At 50.3% G+C, this 24,546-nt stretch overlaps 10 protein-coding genes across 10 annotated transcripts; 6 read left to right on the top strand and 4 right to left on the bottom strand.

The window, feature by feature from the left end:
* Nucleotides 1–24: 24 nt before the first annotated feature.
* Nucleotides 25–1,061, top strand: N0V89_004979 (uncharacterized protein; the record flags this gene model as incomplete). Its single annotated transcript, XM_056213759.1, has 5 exons — nt 25–158; nt 221–335; nt 393–483; nt 612–894; nt 944–1,061. The coding sequence occupies 5 exons, from the start codon at nt 25–27 to the stop codon at nt 1,059–1,061; spliced, it is 741 nt and encodes a 246-aa protein (XP_056071026.1).
* Nucleotides 1,062–1,313: 252 nt separating this feature from the next.
* Nucleotides 1,314–1,865, bottom strand: N0V89_004978 (uncharacterized protein; the record flags this gene model as incomplete). The annotated part of the gene is made up of 1 exon (XM_056213758.1): nt 1,314–1,865. The coding sequence occupies one exon, from the start codon at nt 1,863–1,865 to the stop codon at nt 1,314–1,316; it is 552 nt and encodes a 183-aa protein (XP_056071025.1).
* A 130-nt stretch (nt 1,866–1,995) lies between these two features.
* N0V89_004977 (uncharacterized protein) lies at nt 1,996–5,767 on the top strand (the record flags this gene model as incomplete). The annotated part of the gene is made up of 6 exons (XM_056213757.1): nt 1,996–2,025; nt 2,072–3,141; nt 3,224–3,641; nt 3,771–4,187; nt 4,269–4,611; nt 4,722–5,767. 6 exons carry the CDS (start codon nt 1,996–1,998, stop codon nt 5,765–5,767), a joined length of 3,324 nt encoding a protein of 1,107 aa, XP_056071024.1.
* Nucleotides 5,768–6,533: 766 nt separating this feature from the next.
* Nucleotides 6,534–10,784, bottom strand: N0V89_004976 (uncharacterized protein; the record flags this gene model as incomplete). The annotated part of the gene is made up of 4 exons (XM_056213756.1): nt 6,534–7,473; nt 8,088–8,898; nt 9,689–10,076; nt 10,155–10,784. 4 exons carry the CDS (start codon nt 10,782–10,784, stop codon nt 6,534–6,536), a joined length of 2,769 nt encoding a protein of 922 aa, XP_056071023.1.
* An 816-nt stretch (nt 10,785–11,600) lies between these two features.
* Nucleotides 11,601–12,633, top strand: N0V89_004975 (uncharacterized protein; the record flags this gene model as incomplete). Its single annotated transcript, XM_056213755.1, has 2 exons — nt 11,601–11,691; nt 11,753–12,633. The coding sequence occupies 2 exons, from the start codon at nt 11,601–11,603 to the stop codon at nt 12,631–12,633; spliced, it is 972 nt and encodes a 323-aa protein (XP_056071022.1).
* A 1,038-nt stretch (nt 12,634–13,671) lies between these two features.
* Nucleotides 13,672–14,722, bottom strand: N0V89_004974 (uncharacterized protein; the record flags this gene model as incomplete). Its single annotated transcript, XM_056213754.1, has 2 exons — nt 13,672–14,054; nt 14,104–14,722. 2 exons carry the CDS (start codon nt 14,720–14,722, stop codon nt 13,672–13,674), a joined length of 1,002 nt encoding a protein of 333 aa, XP_056071021.1.
* A 1,917-nt stretch (nt 14,723–16,639) lies between these two features.
* Nucleotides 16,640–17,636, top strand: N0V89_004973 (uncharacterized protein; the record flags this gene model as incomplete). The annotated part of the gene is made up of 5 exons (XM_056213753.1): nt 16,640–16,766; nt 16,824–16,899; nt 16,955–17,103; nt 17,164–17,344; nt 17,390–17,636. The coding sequence occupies 5 exons, from the start codon at nt 16,640–16,642 to the stop codon at nt 17,634–17,636; spliced, it is 780 nt and encodes a 259-aa protein (XP_056071020.1).
* Nucleotides 17,637–19,348: 1,712 nt separating this feature from the next.
* N0V89_004972 (uncharacterized protein) lies at nt 19,349–20,826 on the bottom strand (the record flags this gene model as incomplete). The annotated part of the gene is made up of 3 exons (XM_056213752.1): nt 19,349–19,951; nt 20,031–20,626; nt 20,688–20,826. 3 exons carry the CDS (start codon nt 20,824–20,826, stop codon nt 19,349–19,351), a joined length of 1,338 nt encoding a protein of 445 aa, XP_056071019.1.
* A 284-nt stretch (nt 20,827–21,110) lies between these two features.
* MET15_1 (Homocysteine/cysteine synthase) lies at nt 21,111–22,229 on the top strand (the record flags this gene model as incomplete). The annotated part of the gene is made up of 1 exon (XM_056213751.1): nt 21,111–22,229. One exon carries the CDS (start codon nt 21,111–21,113, stop codon nt 22,227–22,229), a length of 1,119 nt encoding a protein of 372 aa, XP_056071018.1.
* A 922-nt stretch (nt 22,230–23,151) lies between these two features.
* On the top strand, nt 23,152–24,491 carry N0V89_004970 (uncharacterized protein; the record flags this gene model as incomplete). Its single annotated transcript, XM_056213750.1, has 2 exons — nt 23,152–23,939; nt 24,389–24,491. 2 exons carry the CDS (start codon nt 23,152–23,154, stop codon nt 24,489–24,491), a joined length of 891 nt encoding a protein of 296 aa, XP_056071017.1.
* Nucleotides 24,492–24,546: the final 55 nt, after the last annotated feature.

The following is a 24,546-nucleotide window of genomic DNA, read 5'->3' as shown; positions in this document are numbered from 1 at the left end:
AGCATATCTAATCCAAACTAGACTATGTCAGTCGGAATCACTGTCTTCCTCGTTCTTCCCAACGATATCGCCACGGCAAGATTCTTGCGGGAGGAAGAGCGTGCTGTCGCTCTCCAGCGATTGATAGGAGTGGAGCACGGCACTGGTAACAAAGAAATGTACGAACCACGGCCAGCGCCCATTTATTGAGTCCTAATTGCTGATTGACTCAATTACTCAGAGAGGAGAGGTTCGCATGGTCCGAAGTCCGCAGAGCTGCGTTCAGCCCTCAGACGTGGCTCTCGGCGAGCGCCTACTTTGGCCTCCTTACGGGAATATATTCATTCGGTCTCTTCGTAAGTTCAATGCAGATTCCCACCTTAAATGTTGAGGCTACGTGCTGACGAGTCCAGCTTCCGACCATCCTCGCTGGCATCGGATATACAGCAAACGATGCCCAGCTGTGGTCGGCAATTCCTTACAGCATTGCGGCCTGTACCACTCGTAAGGTTTCCGGTTCTGTAAACTGCAGCATTTCCCACTTACTATCTCAGTCGGCGTCGCATTCTTGTCTGATCGACTGAAACTCCGAGGCTGCATGATGCTGTTCACCATGCCCATCGCTATAATAGGCTATGCTGTAATCGCTAACATCGGCGACGATTACCCCGGAGTCAAGTATGGAATGACCTTCATGATGGCCACGGGGATCTACAGCAGCGTTCCACCTGTTCTCACTTGGCTCGCCAACAACTCTGCAGGCCACTACAAGAGAGCGACTGCCGCAGCTCTTCAATTGGCAATAGCCAACTGTGGAGGTATCCTTGCTAGCTTCATTTATCCCAACCTCGAAGGTCCAGAGTATCGCAAGGGCCACACCATAGTTCTGGCTTTGTTGACGGCCGGTTGGTTTTCGTAAGTTTCTCTTCCATCCAGGAAGCTCTTTTGGCTGATTTGGAGATAGCATCTTGGCAAACGTGCTTTACTGCGCGAAGATCAACAGAGACAAAGCAAGAGGGAAATACACTAGATACGTGGGCTACGGTGACGATCGGGACCCCGCCTTTAGGATGGTCCTGTAGCTTCAAAGCTATATGGGACGAGAATTTCCATCCGGCCAGGGTTTACCTCCTCGGTCGTGGTTAGTCGGAGACAGCGCGAAAGTCGTGTGTATGAAGCGGTTAGATAGGCTATGTATTGAAGCTCTCGACTCTGTATTAGGTATATAAATTAGGTAATGTATGCATATGTTGATGAAGTTTCTTCATCAGTGGCTCCATGTGTATGTGTTCATGGAGTCATCGACGAGTAAGTCACCAAGCACGTTTCTACGCTTAACTAATGACACCCACACAGGCATACGTGTTGCCCCAGAGGCTGTTGCAGCCGCTTCCAGCGCCAGGGTTCCACTTGGTGAACTGGGCAAGCGTGATTTTGTACGTGTCGAGGATGGACTGGCAGGTGGTTGTTGTGCTGACGAAATGGAACTTGTTACAGTTTGTGACCATGCCGTCTTGAGTGGGCGTGGGGGTGGTAACACCGTTGCCAGCCTTCGTCGTGGTCGTCTGCATAGTGGTGGTCGGGGTGGGGGTGGTGCCGATGCGTCCGACGCACACGTAGGCGTCGAGCCAGAGGCCCTTGCAGTCAGTGCCGACTGAGGGGTTGTAGTTACGGAACTGCGTCTGGCTGAGGTTGTTGGCTGAGGCAATTGAGGCGCAGGTGTCACCTGACTTGACAAAGTAGAACTTGTTGCAGTCGGTGATCATCTCGGGCTGCGTAGGCGAGGGCGTGGCGATGCCGTTGCCGGTGGTGGTGAGTGCCTGGGTCGTCGTGGTCGAAGGCTCGCTGCCGATGACGCTAACGCAGACGTAGACATTAGCCCACATGCCCGAACAGGTGTCGCCGACGGACGGGTTGTAGCTGACGAACTGAGCGCGAGTGATGCCGTAGGTCTTGGCGATAGTATGCGTTGATGCGTTGCCTTAGTTATTGTAGCCAATAAGGTAGTCTGCGTTGATGCGTTGCCTTAGTTATTGTAGCCAGAAGGTAATTAGGTACCTTTGAGGGTGCTCGGAACGACTCCCCAGCCAAGAAGGGTAAATGCACAGACACGGGCGGCTACATCTCCAACTTTGAGATCAACGAAATCATCAAACAGGGCGGTGCCATGAAGAAGTGGTACGACAAAGACTCCGACTCCGACTATCTCGTCTACGATAGAGTCGAGTGGGTGGCCTACATGACCGACGAGACCAAGAAACGTCGCGCTGGAGAATACAAGGACCTCAACTTTGGCGGCACGACAGACTGGGCCATCGATCTCCAAGGCGAGGGCACCAAGGCCAACAGCGGCCAGGTCGTCTACCTGGATCCCATTGTCTGGCAAGAGCCCCAGGCATACTGTGATGCGCCTTGCATTCTGGTCTTCCCACCCAGCCAGCTGCCTTCGTCGACGACCATCACCATGGGCAAGTACACGACTTCGTTGCTATATGGCAGCACAACAGTCACCAACGAGGTTACAAAGCTTGTCACGACAACTACGACGCTCACTCTCAACCTCTTGACCGTCACCACCAACGAAATCTCCTACTCCAACGTCAATATCAGCAGGAACGAGGAGACCAGCTCGCTCTGGGTCGAGGTCAGCGTGCCTGTTCCTCCCGTCACGGTGACGCTGTCCGACGGCAACAAGGGGTCTACTACTCGTGTGCTCACGCTCCCTGCTTGGCCTTCCATCACCAACGGGCCGCCAGCGGACAACGATGGCGACGATGACGATGATGACGACGACGACGATTGGGCTTCGGTCCCAGACCCTATCACGACGACCGCAGCACCAGAAGAGACCGATCCTCCCGTCACGACGTTACCTACTTGGAGCACGTATCCGCCCTACATCGTCGAGCCTAAGGAGGACAATGATGATGACGATGACGATGACGACCATGGCGGCGGTGTCATCGTAAAAACGTCCTGCAAACTGTGGTTTTTCAACATTTGCACTTCCAAGATCAAGTTCCTTAGATGGACACTCCCGCGTGGCGTCTACCTAGAAGGCTTTCCGCCTCCGGACATCATCGGCCCTGGCCCGCCACCAGGTTCTGGTCCGGGTCCTCAATTCACTATCAAGCCTCCCATGCCTCCATGGCCCAAGATCACGTAAGTCTTTGATCTCCCTCCGCAATTGTACCTGTTTGCAGCCAGCAGCTACTGACCAGACACGAAAACAGCATCCATCCAGATGGCACGATGGAGTATCCGGACGAGCCACCTGTGAGACCGAGTCGGCCGAGTTCTGCTCAACCACTATCACCAAGTCGGAGACTCTGGTAGGTACCAGCACGTCGACGATCACCAAGACAACTTCGGGCTGCGACACCATCTACGGCTGCCACTTGACCGATGTAGAGGCTATCAAGACGGTGACGTCGGGCACCTGCGAGCCCACCGATAACCCTGACACGTACGACCCGCAGAAGCCTGGCTGCCCAGCTCCGGCGATTGTGTATCCGCGAGACCCAGAGAACGTCGGCAACATCCCCCAGATCCTCTCGGCATACAGCGACGCGGTGCCCGTGGGTTTGGACTCGGAGGACTGGACGGCCTTTTACTGGATCCCGTACCTCGGTGTGGACACGATGGCCGAGCTGCGAGCATCTGTAAGTTTTCCTGATTTGTCTTCGTTTGTGGTCTTGATGATGATGGTGGAAGCGCTGACTGACTGCCCGTGTCTGTCTAGGCCGACGTCCGCTTCGCATACTACTATGAGGAGTACAACAACAACGTAGGGACTGCCGTGGATGAGGAGGGGTGTCGATGAGGAATGGGTAGACCTAGACAGCTCTCCCGGTGGCAAGGTGCCTAACGACATCATCGACACAGTGCCGCATGCCGTGCTAGTCGACTCACTCGTCGATGTTGATGGCGACCCAGACGCCGATGCCAACCTGCTTAACGACACGATTGCCCAACAGACACACTGGAACGAGCTGCGAGCGGACCAGTATCACGTTCGAGACACAGAGTTCTGGGGCCCATCGCAAGTGTCACTGCCCAAGAATAGCATCTGGGGGTCTCCCGGCAGCAATAGCTTCGATCCGGCCGCCCCTAACAACGAGAAATATACGTACAACTACGACACTGCCGACGCAAGCGATACGTATGTGTATGTTATTCACGATGAAGGCGTTTGGACAAGTCATCCCGTAAGTTTCCTCCTCCTTGTCTTGCCCCTTGCGTCCACAATCTTAGCCAAAGCTTGATGTTAATACATGAGTGTTTTGTAGGAGTTCCTGGAAAGGAAGTTCGAGTACCTCAACTCGGGCAGCAACTTCGGGCCCCAGGCTAAATACACCCCCAGCTATAAGCACGGTTCTGGCGTGGCAGCACAGATCCTCGGCAACAAGCTCGGCATCTGCCCGTCGTGCACCGTGGTCATGGTGACCTCGAATGTGCCCAAGAACAAAAAGGTACCTGAGTGGCAGGTCTACCCCAAGGAGCAACTTATAGCCCAGCTCATAGACGCGCTCGACGACATCAGAAGCAAAGGCCGCAAGGGCAAGGCCGTCCTCAATATGAGCTTCTCTTGGGTAAAGGACTCCATGAGCGACATCTTTCTCCTTTCATTTCGTAAGCAGACCCCCCACCCCCATCTTTTTTTTTTGTTCGTCTTCTTCTTCTTTTCCCCTCGTCATTCATCAATTGATTGACCATGCTGACGAATTTCTTGCTGCGTGTAGAGAGTCTACTCGTCAAGCTTGACAGCGAAGGCGTCTTGATTGTGGCGTCGGCCAACAATCACGCGCAGACCGAGGGCATTGAGATCAGCAGATATCCGGCCAAGTTCGCCGACCCCAACGACAAGTACGGCGGTCTTGCCAACATGGTGGTGGTAAGCGCCGCCGACTGGAAGACGCAGAGAGCCATCTTCGCTCAGTTCGGCACGTACATTACCACCTTTGCGCCTGGCAACGATATCGCTTGCCCGGGTGACCCGTTCCTGGAACAAACCCCTTACAGACCTTGTGATGGCACCTCCTATGGTAAGTCAACAATTCTGCCAACTTTGAAATACAGAATCGAGTACCCTGAGTTTGCTAACTTCTTCTTTGTAGCCGCTCCGCAGGTCGCCGCTCTGGCCAACTACTTCCGCAGCGTGCCGTCCAAGTGGAAGTCCCAGCTGGACAAGACGGCCAACGTCAAGAAGCTCATCCAGCTCTTTCACCGACGCTTCGCCGTGCACGGACACTCGGTCGACCCCACGGGTCGTAATCCCATCATCTGGAACGGCCAAGTCGGCGAGCACTCGTGTCTGCGCGACTCTGATTCCAAGGAGGAGTGGCACAAGGTGTGCCCCAATATCGATGCCGAGTTGAAAGATGAGCCGTCCAATCCCGGCCAGCCGGTGACGCCTTGTCAAGGAGGCCAGAACGGCAACCCGACGAAGCGACAGGACGACGGTGGCAGTTGCCCGCTAGTCCCCGGTGGCAACGGGCCCGGCCAGAACATCGACTGGCACGACGGCCCGAGCGAGCCCGAGTGCGAGGCCGAGGACCATTGCGGTGGCGAGGAGTGCCAGGGCTACTACTGCGACCCGAACCCCAAGGAGCCACACCCGCCTGACTACTACGATCCCAAGGATCCCGATAACCCGCACGGCCCGACCAAGCCCGAGGACATTCCGAAGCCTATCGAGCCCGATGAGCCCGAGGAGCCTGATGAGCCCGATGAGCCCGATGAACCAGAGGAGCCAGAGCTGGGAGACATGGACCCCAACAACCCCTAATGTGAAAAGTGTAGTAACGACATGGGCTCGAGTCTGTGTCTGCCGGCGTATCACTCGTGTCTCATCAACCAGTGCTGGGACAACTCGCACTGCACGGCCTGCAAGTACGACTGCGAGCTCCTTTTTAAGGGAGGCCCCGATCCCACCGACCCTGACAGCGCGGAGTGTAAGCAGTGCGGCAACAACTTGGGTGCGAGCGACTGTCCAGCCTCGGACGAACAGTGTCTGTTGGAACAGTGCTTGGCTGATGAGACGTGCTTTTACTGCGGCATTGACTGCAACGAGCTCTAGTAGTAGAGAGCTGTAAGAGCTCCTTTAATTTTCTATGTACTATAATTGAATAATGCGCCTCAGCGTAGGCTTTAACTTCATAGTTCTATTTTAATTGAGTGTTGTTAATATAAGTTTACCCCCCGGCATGGAACATTTAACGCGTAGAATATATGAATTTGATTCTAAGACTATTTCATATAGCTATCTCTCATCCAGCCATTATTCACTTGTGTAGACATGTCTACAGGGTTTTAAGGGTTTCAATTTGTCTAGGACTTAGCTAAGACGCCGTCGCAGCTGCTCTCGGAACTCTGGACGCCCTTAGAAACTCTGAGTGATCTCTGCGTTAAAATGGGTATGAGACTGTGCCAGAGCAAAACAGATTATCGATAGCCAATCAATTCCATTGTGTTACCCTTTGTAGGGCGTAGCTCCTTGCTCGGCTTACAGAGCTGCGTCTTGTAGCTATGAAGGCCATATATCTGCCTTTGGGTCAGCTCAGACCATGAATGAAATTTTCCGAAAACTCACAGTCCAAAGCACTGGGATCGTCAATAAGCGGGCAGGCCTCAAGCTCGAGGACTTTCGGATCGTTCTCCATGAAGGGAAAGTATTTACGCAGGTACCCAAGAATGGACAAAGGTACGCGAGGTCTCTCGTCGACAAGAACAACGTCCGGCTCTGTTCTGGGCGGCGGATCTTCTACCGGATCCCAGCCACCGTATGCGGAATGATAGTCAACTTGGGCCATGTAGCGCACGGGGAAGGCGACGATGCCGTACTTGATGTGCTCAAGATTCGAAATGTCGATGACTACCATGCCGTACTCTAAACAGTCGCCATGAAAGGGGGTGGATGGCGGCTGAAGCTGTACGTCGCCAGGACGAGTGCTTTTGCTGCCCCGTAACAAGCCCGAGACAAGGCACTCACTGGTAGAGGGAAATTCTGCAGGATTGTCGTTGAGCGGTAGCTCAGGCTGCACAACGGGCTGCCATTTCTCCTTCCAACCCTTGAATGGAGGCTGCGGCGAGTCTGGCAGCGCGGCCGGCCTTGGTTCCGTGTCCGCATCCTGGCGCTGGCGATACCAGTCCGTCGCCTGCGCCCGTTCTGCCTCGATGGGGGCGCGGTTGGCGGGCTCTGAAAGGATCTTGACCACGCTCAGGATGTCGTTCACGACGTTTTCGACGCGTGTCAAAGGCGAGGGGCTGACATCATTGCCTTGGCGGTAGGCGACAGCGAGCGGACGGGTGCTCCCTCCAGGGCCGACGTTGGCGACGACGTAGAAGAGGAACGACCTCTGGCTTTCCTTGTAGAGGCATATGTAACCGGAGGGCATTGTGAGAGCCTTGACGGTGGTGGAGGCAAGATGTCGTCGGATGATGTGTTGGCAATTATCCAATACCAAGACGGCAGAGCTGTCCGGGGCGTAAGTACTATTTATAGTATTTCGCGATCCTTCGGGTACATATCCGCCGACGATTGTGTGATAACCCTTTACAGACAAATTTGTTCGAAGGCAGGGGGTATATAAAGGCGAGGTCTGTTTGACTGCGGGGCTGTCCAAAGTGGGGGCCGTCCTACCGGTTCCCACTAGCGCGGCTATTAACAAAATAGAATAGGTGCTTATGAAAGACTTAGTTCTATGAGGACATCCTCCAAATAGTTTTACAGTAATGTCACATGAACGCCTTGGCATTCACGAGTAATCTGACCATCTAGCCTATTGGTGAACAAAGAATTTCATGGATGTGGCAGAGGAGGCTGCTTTGGCAAGCGGGCGTTTACGCTACAAGTATGGTCAAATTGGACATGTGCTCGAATTAAAGCCACGGGCGGGTCGTGGCGTGCGGTCGATAAGGGCTTAGCGACTGATGAGCCACGTTGTTAAAGCAAGTCAGCCATTAAAGTGTCGCAAACTGGGCACATCGCAGCACTTATCAAGAACATGTGCTCTACGCGCCCTTGGCAAATAGACAGCCGCAAAAAGGTCCCCAAAAGTAAAAGGATTTACTATAAGAAGGAAGCCCGAAGACATTCCAATTCTAACGGAGTTATATTAGTAAACTCGTTGTCGGGGTTAAAGTAATTCAGGGCGGGAAACGTCTCCATTTCCCCTACCACTGATATATTGTCAAAACTGAGTGGGCATGTTTCATTTGAGTTTATCGTATCATTCGACATCGGCGGCGGGTCATTGCCTGATGGACCGCTCGGCTGCAGTGGTTGCTCAAAGTTCATGATTGGCGGCGCGGAAGTCATTGGCGAGGCGTGCATCAGTAGTTCATTGTCGGTATCCACTGGGTCAATGTTTCTGTTCTTGCCTGAATCCCATAGGACATCGTAGCCAGGATCTTGGAAGGTCGGACTTGGGTTGAAGGTTCTCGTACGAACGGACTCCCTTCGGCGTCGTCTCTCTCTTGCGCGAGCGACCTTTGCCGCCTGCATAAGACTCAACATGGATCGCCATTGGTGGCTTCGTACCTTATGTGGACTTTTCCACCGTGAGACCATGGCCTGCTCAACGACTGCCCATGCCCTACTTTGTTCCTTGCGGATGGGTTCTCGAGGCAATTCGGCGATGGCGAACGCGAGAGGATGCCATAAAGTGAAACTTCGAAACAACCACGTCCATCGAACGCCACGACGGTCGGTCAACAACTTATTACTCAACTCCAGGCTTTCGACTGCATCAGCAAAAAACTCATCTCGTTCCGCAGCAGACAAGCCCGCGTGGCGCTCAACGGGCGTGAACAAAGCGAGTTTGAACTCCAGTATCAGAAGGCGGGCGAGAGTTGCAGTTACCTTGTGATCGAGGGAATTAGTGGAGATCAACAGAGAGGACATGACAGTTGGAGCAACTGCTCCATGTACTCACCCATTGAATGGGAGCCAAGGGAAGGCAAATTTGGATATATCGTTCGTCGATCCTTTGCACCCATTCTTGTATGAAAGCCTTTTTTTCCGAATATTTCATGGCTTCTAAAGGCTTGCCCATGCCTTCTACACGACGTGAAGGGTCGTAAAGCAGTTGCCATAGCATGAGAATCTCTGACCACAAGCGAAGAAGAGTAGAATCTGTCCAATGATTGCTCTCATTGGGATTCTGAGCCATCGTTGGGCTCAAATCTATGTCGTTGAGATTTTTCGGAAGTGAGGCCGTGAAACTACGGATTTCGAACCTGCACATGCGGTGTTAGTGATGCCGTTGGCACACCGAAGATAGTGTGTTTACGTACATGGTAGGATCGCATCCGCAATCTTCGGCAGCTGCACACTCTAGCCAGAGCAAATGCCACGAGAGTCGCTTGTGCATTTCAGATTCGAACGTGCCAAGCTGAAGAGAAGCTCCATCGCGATGAGCGCCGATCGATTGTAAAAGACGAAAAACGAGGGGGCAAAGCGTCCACGATTCGCGTGGCGCGTGGTGGCGCAAAGCGGTGAGATATAGAATGACTGCTTGTAATACAAGTAAATCATCGGTATTTAAAAAGTTTGCTGCAGCCAGGGCGTGCTGCAGAGACGTTTTCCAGGTAGCCACAAGCTTGCTCCGGCTGGCCCCGAGAAGCTCGTGGCATAACTCGTCGTCTAGAGTAGATATCGCCGCAAAGTATACAGCAAACATAAGCGCATTTATGTTATTGGGTATACGTAGCGTGTCGTCTTGTTGTAACCATTCAATGAGTAAAGGCTCTACAGTCGGCAGGTGAAGCACCTTGATTAGTGGGTCTACACTTTCTCTGAAGACCTTCCACAATTTTTGACGAGTATCAACACAAGGATGCCTCATGATCGGTAGGAATGAATCCATGGAGTCGCCGAAACTAACAGGGAAGATACTAGCTACTGATCCGAAGGATTCGATGGACGAATTGTACAAGTGGGCAGGCATGTCTCCTCCTTGTGATGCTGTCTTTTCTTCTGGGCGCAGTGACCGTCCGTTCTCCTCGCAGTTTTCATAGTCGTCGATGTCACCATAATCATCGTAGTCATTGTCGCTGTCCAAAGGCCTTTTGTCTGATCCGAAGAGTTCCACAGTCTATAGTAAACCTCAGTGGTCCATTAGGCAAACGTAGAGACCTGAACATGCATTTATAGAGTATACAGAAGGACATACCTGTGAAGAGAGAGCAGCCCAGAAGGAGCCCCTCAGATATAGGTTGCGGCCTTCGTCAATGATCACGGTTTCGAATTTCCGGCTTGCGACCGATGCTGCAGACGGGGAATCGATGGCGTACTCTGGACTCGCTGAGCCGGTAACGGTACTTGGGCGTGGCAACAACTTTGACGTGGGAACAGGCAAAGCCACTTGGGGTGGGGACTGACTAGCAGCCTCGCCATCCTCAGACGAACCTGCGTTTGGTCCGGGACTGCCGGAGGCTCGGTTCCCCTGGTAATCCCGGGGCTGGGCATCTCTGTCGGTGAAGTTTGTGTCGTGGTGATTATTGTCGTGCTCTGCGACTCCGGCGTCTTGATTCTCGAGGGCGGATTGCAACGAGTTTACAACGCCTTCCAAGCGCATCACCTCGGCCACCAATGCTGCATGAGACTGCGTTGCAAGCTTCCATGATCGCCGTGGTGGTGGAAAGGCGCATGTGAGGCCTGCCTTGATGCAATGGTTGCACGGATGGTGTTTGTTGCACTTGACCTTGCGACGGCGACAGGTTACGCAAGAGAAGGTATTTCGCATGGGCACCGGAGTGACTGTTCGAGCTGCAGGGTCACTGTCTGCGCCGTCATTTGCCATGTTAGGGAGATTGCTCCGGAGACCGCAGGACGGAGACGGGGGAAAAGTAGCCAGCAAAGGAAGTGCACATAAACGGGCGGCGGAGATAGCGGCCAAGAGACGACACGACACGAGTATGACAATAATGGACGGCAGAAACGCCTGAGGAAAGCAAAGTGCATCGTTCAGATATATTCCAGCCTCAGAGAATTACCTTATCGCACTTGGGTGGCGCCGCGCGATCTCGACAGATAACCACCAAATCAATCAAAAACTGTATAGATATCAATTCTTGCCTTTTAAAAACGAATCTAGCTTCTTTGTAATCGCAGAGGATTAGAGCCTTATGTAGAGAAATGTGTATGTAGAGAAAGACTAGTTTTTAGGTGTGCATCGTAGAAAAGGTGATGGTTGTTGAGGGCTTGGCACGCTCACTATCTGCCACTTTCACGCTATCTACCGCCAGAGGCATGGGAAGTAACAGGTACTAAATCGAGAAATGCGGGGTAGCCATTTGTGCCCTGCAGAGATATGAATGTATGTATTCATCCCGCTTGTGTCCGCTGCTGCCGAGCCCATCTTTGAGATCACGATACGTTTTGGTAAGCAGATAAAGCTCATGCGCCGGGGACCGGCACCGTGACCGTGACTCGCCGTGGCACCATCCATGGGCACTTGCAGCGATAGGCGATGATTTCGGACTTCTGCTAGCCATTGTCCGAACCAATCACATGCAGCAAGGCTTTCGCGCAGAAGTAATTAACACTCGCCCTAATAGAGGGAAGACGAAGCTGTCTTTGCGGATGAGCAAATGAGCAGTCTGTACCTCGCCCGAGCATGACTACTTTCGATGAAAAATTGCGGAGAAGCACCGGCCCTGACAGTGGTGGTCTTTTTGGCGTTGTCACTGCCGTCGCCGATCGTCAGGGTATGTCAAGAGCTTTATGTACTTATGTACTATTAATGGCCGTCGCTAAACACTATACTAGGTCGCATCCTCCAGAGCAGCGCTGGCGGTAGGGTCAAGTGGACTCAGGACTCGCACCCACCAAACCTTGACACAACCTATTGGGCATACTCGTTTACCAAGCTCCTGACCACCATAGCCGCATTGCAATGTGTTGAGCGTGGTCAGATTGGTCTCGACGATCCAGTTGGCCCCATCTTGCCCGAGTTAGATGAACCTCGAATCATTCACTCCTCCGACTCTAAAGCAGGCCATGACAAGAGCTTTCAGGTCGTCCCTGCCAAGGGTCACATAACTTTGAGACACCTATTGACGCACACGAGCGGTATCGGTTACGACGCTATGAACCCAATCTTGACAAAATGGCGAGAGTCCAGAGGAGAGGGCATCATGGCCATGTGTGGAGACGTTGTCAAGGCGTACTCGATGCCTCTGTTATTCGAGCCGGGGGAGTCATGGTCATACGGCGGTGGCCTTGACTGGGCTGGCCAACTCGTAGAGCGCCTCTCGGGCTGTGACCGCCTTGGAATTTATATGGAAAAGAATATCTTCAGCAAGCTCAAAATGCCCAACACGACTTTCTGCGTTGCTGACAACCCCGACATCGACGCGAAACTGATGGACATGTCAGCTAGGACACCCGCAGGGGACTTGGTCCCGTCACCCGAGATGTATCCACGTAATGCAGAGACCGACAGTGGTGGCATGGGCATTGTGACTAGTGTGGGCGATTTTATGAAAGTATTGGTAGACTTGATCAGCGAACAGCCCCAACTTCTACGACCCGAGACCAGAGACCGTATGTTTGAACCTCAATTTGCTACCAAGAGCAAACATTCCACCGCAATGATGGCCATGCCCGTAAGTTATCTACTTTTTCTTAGCCAAGTCCTCAAATTTTGATCATGACCTACTTACCGCGTGACTAGTTTATGCATGAGAACTTGACAGGAGGCGAAAAGTCCGATGACGCACTTAGTTTTGGGCTCGGAGGATTATTGACTATGAAGGATACGCCTAATCTACTAGCTGGCACATTGTCTTGGGGTGGAATGCCAAATCTCGCATGGTTTGCTCATCGGGAGAAAGGGATCGTGGGATGCTACGGATGCCAAATCATGCCTCCCATGGACGCACAAAGTATGAGGCTTCTTTCAGACTTTAGCACAGAAGCGTGGCAGCTCAGTTCTTGAGGAATCGTGCCTGTACAAGGCTAACAGATCTCAATTGAACTTTTTGTTATGTGATGCCCTTCATTCTTTTGTTGTATTGCATGCGCCGAAGCTGGGGATTAGGTTTCTACTCTTAGGTATATAACGTATGCTACGACGGGCAGAGCAGTCAATAAGCTGATAACAAGCACGTATAGCATAACAATCGGAAGAGAAATCTAAGCATCCAACCCGATAGACGAAGTTGCGAATGTGCGGAGAATTGATCAGATTACTCCGATATACCGGTACCAGGGAAACGCACAACTGGTCCCGAGCCTAAACTTCGAAGAATTTTCGTCCTCATCAGACACTACCAGTAACGCTTTGGACCTCGACCAAGTGTAGCCGAGAGCCACGGCTTCCGGTGTAAAAGAACCTTTCCTATACACCGTTTGTGAAGATCGTAAATCATGTAAGGGTAAAGTTATGGCAATATCTATCCACAGCAACTCAATTTGAGATCCCATCAATGATATGTGTTGGTAACAGTAAAACGCACTAGCTAGCATCAGGAACCAAAATTCACCGTGTACACAAAGGTTCTAGCTCTATCTTGTCCCTTGAGCTAATCCCTGGAGCTAGACAATCCTTGATCTGAAAGACGCACACGCTAATCACATCTCTGCTCAACGATGCGCGGTATCCAGATTGACCTTTCTAATGAGTATTTCAGCTTCGGAGTCTGGTATTGTCTGTTCTCGTTAGCCGACGAAAGATCATAACCTGCTTATGGATCAGAACATACCTGTCCGTCGAACTCGATATTTGGATGTCGCCCTTGCCCCGGGAGACTTTTGAATTCATAATGCAAGAAGAGTTCAATCATTATCAGTTTGACGGTGATGTCTGCCATGTAGCGTCCAGGACAAGCGTGTCGACCGTAGCCCCAATCCAGATCTCTTCGACTGACACTAGTCCATTGATGTTTTGTCTGAGCGTTCTCCCCTTGACGCATCTCATAGAAGCGTAATGCCTTAAAACTCAATGGATCCTTGTATAATTGTTCGTCACGATAGATAGCCCCGGTGGCAACCTCGAGCTTCGCTCCATTGGGAACTCGAAATCCGTTGGACAACGTTATCGAGCTGGAGCTCTTCCGAGCAAAAGTCGCTGTCATCTGTTAGAACCTGGGCATTTAATTCGGGGATAACGTTCGTACTTAAGTCTGGAGAGCTAAACCTTGACACTTCCTTCAAGAAGCTATCGAGCTTGACCATTTGATTCAGACCCTGTCGAGTGAAATTTCCGGAGCAACTCCTGTACGTCTCTCGTACTTCCTTCTGTATCTCCCTCATCTGATCCCAATCAACAGCGGCATCGTAGAGTGCGTTGGTAGCTGTCGCAGCTGAGGTATGGACTCCTGCAATGAACATCGTTATTTGCATACTGACATGATCATCCACAGGCAGATTCTTGTTTTGCGAGCTGACGTAGTCGAAAAAAGATGGAGGTTTTTGAAGTGGCTCCCAACCTTGGGCCTTCTTCTGGTCGAGGAACTTCTTGATGATGTTTTGGCCTGTAGCCCACTGCTGCTGAAGGATGTCGTAACCTTTAACATGTCGATATACCAAAGGCCGCAGGAACTTCGGCCAGCTTTTCAAGGCAGTTATGTATGATAGGGCATTGTTGATGTATTCGTCTTCAAATTCTAACCAACGGTCGTCGCGCGCCGCGTCAGAAGAAAGAAGGATTACAGCAGACAACTTGCAAGTGAGGCGGAAAAGTTTAGGATGCACCTTGATGGGAACCCAGTCTGTACCCGTAATCAGTGAATGCATGCTTACATCGACAAAGTGGAGGGTTTTACCTTGCTTTTCGGGAAGACTTTTCGGAAACTCTCTACGTATGATTTCGTGTAGCTCAGGAATGAAGTCGCCTTGACAATGGCACAATTAGTCCATCTTCCGATCGAGAAGCTCGCATGCCTTACCTAGAGTGGGGTTCAGTTTGGCCAAGAATAGCTTTATGGCATCTGCGGGCACAGCTGATATACGGGTATACGTTGGCAGTGTGAGCTATTATTGAATGAGCTTATCCCTCGCGAAGTTTTCTGCAGCAATAATACCGAGTCAAATGTCGCGAGAAAAGATAACGTAGGGTTACTCTTCAACTCATCCATAAAATGGAGTGGGATGACGATGTTAGTTCCTGAGCATGAGAATCAGTGGTGTTACTTCAACACCTACAAGCGTAATGTACCTTCACTGGTATCGATACCAAAAATCTCGCCTCTGAACTACCGATCATTAGCTCGTGAAATGGATTGGTTTCACTGAAAACCACGCAGGGGACTCGCCTTGTTATAGCCTTCGATAAGGACGTTCCGGGAATTCACTCGATATTGTTGGATTCTCTTCTTTCGACTTCTGATATGATCTTGGAGTACGATCGGCATCTGGGGCCCGCTGAATTGAGACCATAGAAAAGAGACAACAGAGAGCAGTATGGCCAAAGTCAAGATTAGCTATCTTGAAGTCGACCAATCATTGATGGGGGAAACAGAAAGCGAAGAAAGCTTGAAACCAGGCGGCAAGTACGTGGCCATGAGTTTCTCCATTGTGTACGAGTTGGCAAATTGCTCACTGAACTTCTCCCATTATTATATCATGGCTAAAGAATAATATTCGAAAAGTGCGAAAACTCAATGTCGGATTATATTCTCCATTGTCCGGATGCTTGCACACCCCCGCATTGTCGATAGTCTCATAGCCAACCGGACTTTGATAAGCCTCGTGACATCTACACCAATCTAGTTAGTCTAGTACCAGATTTATCGCTATCGCTTCACGGGCAAGTTATCGCTCTGGTTAGTACCGAACCTGTCGCTATCGCTTCGTGGGCAAGTTGGAGGACTTATGTGAGGACGGTCCCGTTCCACTGACCATCACGAACGAATGCTCCATCATGGCCGCCAGTGTGACACCTTTACGTCTTCATTATTCACTTGTGTGCATGTTCATAGCATGCATGCTACCGCTTTGCCTTACAGGCTTCGATGCAAGTCTTGTTGCCAACCTTAACGTGATCCCGCAATATGTGGAATGTAAGTGAAGCATGCCTCCTGTAACAACCAGAGTGCCTGACAGTCTTCGTAGATTTTGAGCTTTCCACTGGTCTCATTGGCTTAAACACAGCAATAGTCGGAGCAGGCCAGGTCGTCAGTGGTCCTATTGCAGGGCCTCTGTGTGATCGTTACGGCCGAAGACTCTCGCTTGGAATCGGTGCCTTTTTCACCGCAGTTGCTGGACTACTTCAGGTCACTGCTACTACAGAAGCTCAATTCGCTGTGGCCAGATTCCTCCTTGGCGTCATGTTTACCATTGTTCAGACATCTTCAACGACCTGGATGATGGAATGTGCCCCTCCAACGCATCGTGGTATCTTCATGGGCATCTTGATATCGACTATACCTCTTTCAGGAGTGCTTTCATGTGGGATCACCATCGGTGTGTTCGAATTACCAACGTCATGGAGCTGGAGATCAGGTTTCATAGTGAGTATGAAACTTGGTCACCTAGCAATCACACTCACGTTTCCCTTAGGTTGAAGCGTGCTTTCCCTTCATAGCCTTGTTGCTGCTGCCGTTTACATATGAATCGCCGCGCTGGCTCGTATACCAGGGCCGGACCGACGAGGTTTGTTGTAATCTCATAGCATGACCAAAGACATACTCATTCCTGCAGGCCTTGGCCAACATGAAGAAATTTTATGGCGGTGACCCATCTCATGACGAGATGATTCGCGAGCAGATCAATGAGATTGAAGCAACTATGGAATACGAGAAGCAGCATGAAGCTGCTTGGATGAGTCTCATTCAACCGCGTAAGTAGTCTCACAACTTGATGTTCTCCATGATTCTTAGAAACTCATTTTTCGCAGGATCTAATCTTCGTCGGTTGATCCAAGCGATTTTGACAATGGTATTTTTCCAGATAACTGGGTCAAATACACTCGTGTACGTTCGATCCGATCTGCGCAACATAAAAACACTGACCGGTCCTTAACAATAGCTACTTTTTCCCTGTTATCCTTGGTTCATCAGGAATCACCTCTACCAAGACCATCTTCGTCGTGATGGCTTGTCTTACGGGTGTCATTTTCTTCTGTGTCATTACTGGTGGTTGGCTGAGCGACAAGATGGGCCGCAAGAAGCTTCTGGGTAAGCCCTGCCTTCTGATTGGATAACAGTTCAAAAGTTGGAATGCTAATCGTGGTATAGTCGTCGGCACAGTCCTTATGGATGTCGCCTTGATCGCACTGGCCGTACTATCGTACTTTTCCGAAACCCGTCAGTCCACTGCATATGGCTATGGTAGCATCGCGGTCGTGCTCGTCTTCCAGCTGGCCTCCTATAACTCGTGGATGATTCTTAATTACTCAATGTCATTGGAGATATTGAAGTACACGTAATGAGCGAAAGGAATTGCGTTGGCTCAGTCCATCAGCTACGCTTTTAACTTCATCGGCATTTACACAATTCCTATCGCCTTAGAAAAAATCAGTTGGAAATACTACATCTTGTTGGCCTCTTGGAATGTGGTCATAATTATGGTGGTGATATTCTTTTTCAAGGAAACCGGTGGCAAGAAATTGGAGGAGGTCGATGCTGTCATCGACGGCGAGAGCTTGGACAGAGATGCCAGCCTTGACCTGCAAGTCACGGTCGTGAAGACCGACAAAGATAAAGAATAATTGTCTTTGCGAAGCGAACCGATCGAGAGGCACTAGTGGAGATTACCAGTACTGTCATCGACAGCGCGAGCTTGTACAGAGGTGCTAGCCTTGGTCGGCAAAATACGTCCACGAAGACCGAGAAGATAAAGCGTATCCTTTTTGAACCGGACCGATTTATACATTGAGGGGAAGTGCGTTTCTGTTCATCCCGTTGACCGTTCATTTGTATTCAACTATCAGAGTTACTCTGGTCGCCATAACTCAATAATGTCAAGCTTTTCACCCGCAAAATCCCGGCACTGCTTTTGCCCGCTGCTGCAACTCCATGCCTGTTCTACTAGTACACCCGCAAATGCGTCTTCTTCCACCGACCCGAGCAAATGAATGAAATACTGAGTAGTATGCTATATCAGAAACTGAACCCATTCAACGAGGCGATGTGCAATAGATGCATACGCTCAGTCGACTATGATTCAATAGACTTAGGCCTGTTTGATGACGCTCGAGGTGGTGGTTCGAGACTTGTGGAGCGTTTTAGTGGACGAATCTGGAGTTCTCCAGGTTGGTAATCATGGTGTAATGCTGAGATCACGGTCATTAAGCGTACATACAGGGTTACTATTACAGCGCATATACTTGGGGAACAGATCTAGACATGGAGTAAACGCGAATCACATCTGGGATACTGATGACTTGCGCAAAGATCTTTCAATGCTCACATTTGAAGTTGAGACGCCCATACTTGAACATCTTTCGTGAAGACAGAATTGACCTCGTTCCCTAGATCGTGACTTTGTTACGCGCTTCGAAGTTCGCGACCGCTCGGCCTCCAGTATCCTCTTCCGGTGCGGGAACCTCCCATCCGTCGCGCCTAACGGCCCTCGCGAGGACGATGCACTGATAGAAGCGCGGGCGATATTAGTGTCCGAAAAGCAGCGCGCCGATTTTGAGTTCGATAGTGTGAAATTTCAGGGATTACATCCCTTCGAGACTCCACCATTGCCTGTCAAGCTACTGGTCATTCCTTTCATGACTTGGGCACATCAACAATATACCAAGCTTCTTGTGGAGACTGGCGTTCGCAATGTAACAATATAGATAACGCATTGCGATGTCTGAATTATGGTGCGGGGTTTATCCGGGATGTAAAGGGACTTGGGCGTCACGGACTTTCGGATCGATTGTCCGATATCTGTGTGCGCAAGTGTAAAAGCATGATAGAGAAAAGGTCCGAAGCTAGCACACAGCGCTCTCACGCAGTAGTAGCCTAGCGGCGGAGTTTGGCATCACAATTCATCGCGTTACTTCGAAACACGAGTGAGAACTATCATGGCTTAGTAGTCGTATGTGGCTATTCGGCAGCTGGTGTCGACCTTCCGCACACTTCCATATCAACGTATTGTTATGAGACGACGCAAAGAATGGAAATTTAGATCAACGCCAGGGTTAGATGTACGTGTCAGGCGTCCTTTGCCGTATACGTACAGCCCTCGTGTTTTGGCGTGAAGTGGATGTAAATTACATGGTGCGGGCCCATTATAACCGGTTGGAGGGAACAGGCTGATGATTATTCGCCTTCACTGCCATCTTATTTGCACACATCTCGTGCACTCTAGTGGTAGCCCGAGGAATGAAGTGTGATGAGCACGAAATTTGGAGTCATAGTAACGGAACACACTGATCTGATAGTATATTTCTAAAGAGAATCGTGTCTGTCTAAAACCAAAAGCTCAGTGGTCTCCCGTCATAAAGATCCCGCCCGGTGGAAGGGGCATAGCAACTTCATCCAACGAGCCATTCTTTCCGCTCTCGATCTCCTGCTTGATAACTTCAAATTGAGAGCTTACCGTTTCAAGGGCATCGTGGGGACGCAAATGCGGGAATCTTTTCTGGCCCCATCTCTTAGGATCCTGCATGATCTCATCCCAAGAAACCTTATGGAACGAATCCCTCGTAAGTTTGCCACTCTTATGAACCTCATTGGATCGATGGTAACGAATACGCTGGGTGATTTCGGTTGCTAATGGAACATCTCGATTGCAATGCTGCAAGCAATAAGCCAACGTAAGTGCATCTTCAATGGCTTGAGATCCTCCTTGACCCGCAGTCGGGAGGTTGCAATGAGCTGCATCGCCTATAAGAATGATACGGCCGTTCTTGCTTGTCCATTTCTCCAAAGGCGGGCGATACACTAGTTTGAAATCGATCGTTCTTCCGACCGGAGTAATTTCGAATAGCGCTTGCGCTTCAGGCGATGTGAATTCTTTGATCCACGGGAGCATATCTTCCTTTGCCGCCCCAAGGGACCAGGACTCGGGGATGTCATTATCATCCTGTTTAATACACAGGTGAGCCTTGCATCAATGGGGGTGGGTAGCTTCTTGAGGAGAACTCGGAAAATCAGTCACTTACGGGATGCATGAGAACCCACGCGACTTGCTCCGCATTGTTCCAGGAATAAGCCAGCATACTGAGGTGGTCGCTCATCCACACTCTGACGTTGTCCTTTTCCGTTCTCATGAATTCTTTGAGATCAGGATGACTGCGCTGTTTCTCAGTAGAATCGAAAAAAGTGCGGAAGATAGCCCAGCCACTTCCTTCCTTTTCATCGCCCAAACCGAGGACTTGCTGCCTGGCGATTGACCGGCCACCATCTGCGGCAACCACCAGGTCCCCCCAAAATTCCTGTCCATCTGCTAGTCGGACCCCAGCAGCGTCATCTTTCTCCATGTATTCCTTTACAGATTGGCCGAGAACAATGGTTGCGCCCAAACGTTGGACACATCGAAAGAAACAGCCATGTAGATTGCCCCTGTGGCCTGCGTAGGTTGTGTCTCGATGTTCCTGGTTTATAGCCCAGGGGATATTCGAGATTAGGGTCCCATCGAACTTTCGCAGTTCCATGACGTCGATTTTGTCGGCACCAATCTCGTGTAATTCTTTCCCTACGTTTCCACCCTCCCATCGTTTCACGATTTTACCTCCATTCGGGAAGAAGTCAATAATATCTACCTCGAAGTTAATGAATTTGCAAAACGGATAGGCATACTCTTAGAAGCTAGTACTCACCTCCGGCGCTGTTGGAATCGCTATAGCGCTCTATGATGACAACATTCATGCCCCGCTCTCGGCATTCTATCGCTGCGGCTAGGCCGCCAAACCCTGCTCCAACAATTATCACGTTTAGGGCAATATCGACAGAGCCCATTTTCGTTTGAAGATGTTTTTTTGTTTGTGAGAAATCAATGTATCATCGGTCAGGTCTTATTATTTGACAAGACGTGACAAGTTATCAAGACCAAGATAGCGAAAGCGGATTTCACGGGTGAATTTCCGATCGGTGAATTCTGCATTCGGAGCTGGATGCGAAAAGTCCGCAGGCTCCGATGATGAATGATAAAGCTCCTCACACGAATAGAATGTGAGCAAGCCACTCAGCATTGTTTCGCACTCATCGCCTTTTTTGCGCGAAATCAAATATCCGTCAACAGAATGGTACTTGCAAACGACGGCTCATTCGGATTCAGCACCCGACAATTGCACGCGGGTTACGAGGTCGATCCGGTAATCAAGTCTCGAGCGGTACCAATATACCAGACGGTATGTTTCGACTTTGAAAATTCAGCCCACGCCGCCCGACTTTTCGCGCTCGAGAATGAGGGCTATATTGGAACCCGCACAGGCAATCCCACGATTGACGTGCTTGAAAAGAGGGTGGCTGCATTGGAAGGAGGCGTTGCATCTATTGCGGTGGCCTCTGGGCAAGCCGCTGTTTTCAATACTGTTCTAGCCCTTACTCGCGCTGGAGAGAACATTGTAGCGACCGCCAATCTGTACCATGGAGCCTACAATCAATTTAGCTTCCTTTTCCCGGAGTTCGGGGTCACAGCAAAGATTAGCAAGGAAGATCCACAGAGCATCTGTGCAGCGATTGACGGAAATACGAAAGCTGTTTACATCGAAACCCTAGGACATCCCGATCTCGATATCCCCGATATTGAAGCTATCTCCCGGATCTGTCGCAAACGACACGTACCACTCATTGTGGAGAATACATTTGGTGCAGGGGGCTACTTCTGTCAACCTATCAAGCATGGTGCTGACATTGTTCTACACAGCGGTAGCAAGTGGATTGGGGGACATGGCACATCTGTGGGCGGTCTCATTGTTGATGCGGGCACGTTCGACTGGAGCGATCGGAAATTCCCACAATTCAACCAGCCTTGTGCGGGTTATCACGGGTTGAACTTCTTGCAAGTGTATGGTAACAAAGCTTTTACCATGCGCATAAAAGGTCAATTCCTGCGCGATGTTGGCGCGTGTTTGTCTCCTTTCAACGCGCAACAGCTATTGGTCGGTTTGGAAACGCTCAGCTTACGCTGCGAACGGCACGCACGGAATACACTTGAGCTTGCTCAATGGCTTGAAAATCATGACAAGATCGCTTGGGTGAGGTACCCGGGCCTTGAGTCGCACCAGGCTTACGCTCGTGCTCAACAGTACTTGCCTCGTGGAGCAGGTGCTTTGCTTATGTTTGGAATAAAAGGGAGCGCTGAGATTGCAGAGAAAATTGCGGATGGCTTCAAGCTGATTGCCAACATGGCAAGGTAATGTGCATGATTTTGTTCTACGGCCAAAGTAGCTAAATTTCCACGCAGTTATGGAGATACGAAGACTACCGCTTTGCATCCTTGGTCGACTACGCACAAACCTATGCTACCTGAAGAGAAAGAACATGTGGGTGTGTCGGAGAACATGGTTAGGCTTTCCGTTGGACTTGAGGATATAGAGGACATCAAGCGCGATATTGAGCAAAGTATAAATGACGCAATTATCTCTACTTGATTATTGCTGTGCGTTTTGCGTTTTCGTAGTATCCCAATGAAGAACCAAATGTAGAATAAAGCGTGGCGAATCGAATTCAGGAATATAGTAAATACTGGCCTTTAGTAAGTAACGTTGTGGCCAGGTTCTTTTACTTATACCGTCACACTTGCTAATGGCAGTTACTTAGTAAGCCCTACTAAAACATGTATCCTCACTAATATTAGGAATTTTCAACCTAAAAGTTTTAATAGGAGGGTAAAAAAGCCCATAGAAAGACCTACAGAGGGTCTTTCTACTAATAGGAAGCTTACCTTAGTACTAGAAAATTAGTGGGTAGAACCCTCGCTAAGAACGCTAGGCTGCCTCTTTTCATGGAGATTCTACGGTAAACACCGTCAAAAATCTAGATAGGGACAGATGGTAGGGTAGGATAAGCGAACATCAGTTCCAATAGGGAAGCAGTAAACCAGCGTCTCGCTTCGGAATTTAAGGCCGAAACTCCATACTTGATACATAGATTAGGATCGGGGTTAGGGTAAAAATGTCCGACATCGCGACATATCCGCATGACCATCCAACTAGCATTTCGAAGAATTCGTTGGGCAAACTGAGTTGATACATATTCTGGACCTCATCTGTATAGTACCGGTCATATGAGACACGGCTCGAACCGCTTTACAGGAACGGCACATCGAAGGAATAAACCATGGCTGAAGCTAAAGAACTACTTTCGTCGACAAAGACCATGACTGGACGGAATGCGGTTATATCAGGCTCATCAGCTGGTATCGGAGCTACGATTGCAGCAGAGCTTTCCTCAAGAGGAGCCAACATTGTTCTCAATTATCCCTGGGAGTCCTTGCGGAAGGAATGTGAGAACGTCGGGCAGCAGCTACACACACCGTGGATCGCGGTCTGCGCCGACTTATCGACAACAGACGGCCCTCAAATTCTCGTGTCGGCTGCTGTCGAGCGGTTTGGCCACATAGACATTCTCGTCAACAATGCAGGCATTGTCCCGCTTGCTCCCCTTTGGAAAGCCGATGTCGCATCTTGGAACCAAGCGATGAATTTGAATGCGCGAGGCTGCTTCTTACTCACCCAAGCTGCTCTTCCACACTTGACACCTTACACCCCGTCGGATAAAGCATCCGGTAATCTCAATGGTTCGCGCATTATATGCGTTGGATCGGCCGCATCAAGAGCACCGGAACACGACCAAGGGACCTATGCAGCAACAAAGGGAGCAATCGACGCCATGCTACGTATCTGGGCAAGGGAGTTACCGCCGAAATACGGATGCACAGTCAACGGCGTTGGACCAGGTCCGGTTGCTGGCAAAAGCTTCTACGATAAGCTAGGAGACAACTTCGACTTTATTAAAGGCATATTTGAAGCCGGCACACCCTGCGAGGGGGCTTTCGCCGACCCAACCGATGTTGCATGGACTGTAGCCTTTCTGGCAGAAGCTAGATCAAAATGGATCAACGGAGAGTACATTATTATTAGTGGGGGATACTATATAGTCTGATACACTTCCCTTATACGTTAACGTGTAAACCTTCTGAACCAACAACCTTTATTAGAAGGGAAACAACATACAATGTATGATACCACGCCGCGCCTACCATGTATACCAATTCCCTCGCCAGCCGCTCGGCCCAGCCTAGCCCAGCCTAGTCTACGTGAATCTGCGCAAGGACTGCCATAGAGGATAGCAGCCTGTTAATCATATCTCCAACCTCCACCTTGGATATCTACCATTCTATGTTCAAGTTTTCTCACATACGACCATAGGACACTGAAAACTAGGCTTCCCGTCCGCTCAGCCATATATAAGCAGTGTACCGGCGGATTAGTAGTTGCGTGGGTGACCAGCAGCGAATACCCGCTGTTGTATGTTTTGCAACTTTTTGCAAATGTTTTGCTCTATATGTGGGGAGCGGTGTGGAAGTTAAGTGGAGCGCTGACTCGTGGACGGACCTCCGGGCCGAAAGGTATCTCGACACCATACATGATGTCTCCGGAGGCATAGCTATGATGTGAGCGAGCCCTTTATATACTATGTGTTTGGTCGCTTAACGTTCTTCCCGCACCTGTG

The sequence above is a fragment of the Didymosphaeria variabile genome (assembly GCF_027946475.1).
Source record: "Didymosphaeria variabile strain IMI 356815 chromosome Unknown scaffold_4, whole genome shotgun sequence".
Classification (NCBI taxonomy): domain Eukaryota; kingdom Fungi; phylum Ascomycota; class Dothideomycetes; order Pleosporales; family Didymosphaeriaceae; genus Didymosphaeria; species Didymosphaeria variabile.
The sequence above is the reverse complement of the archived record's forward strand: the minus strand, read 5'-3'. Positions and strand labels throughout refer to the sequence as shown.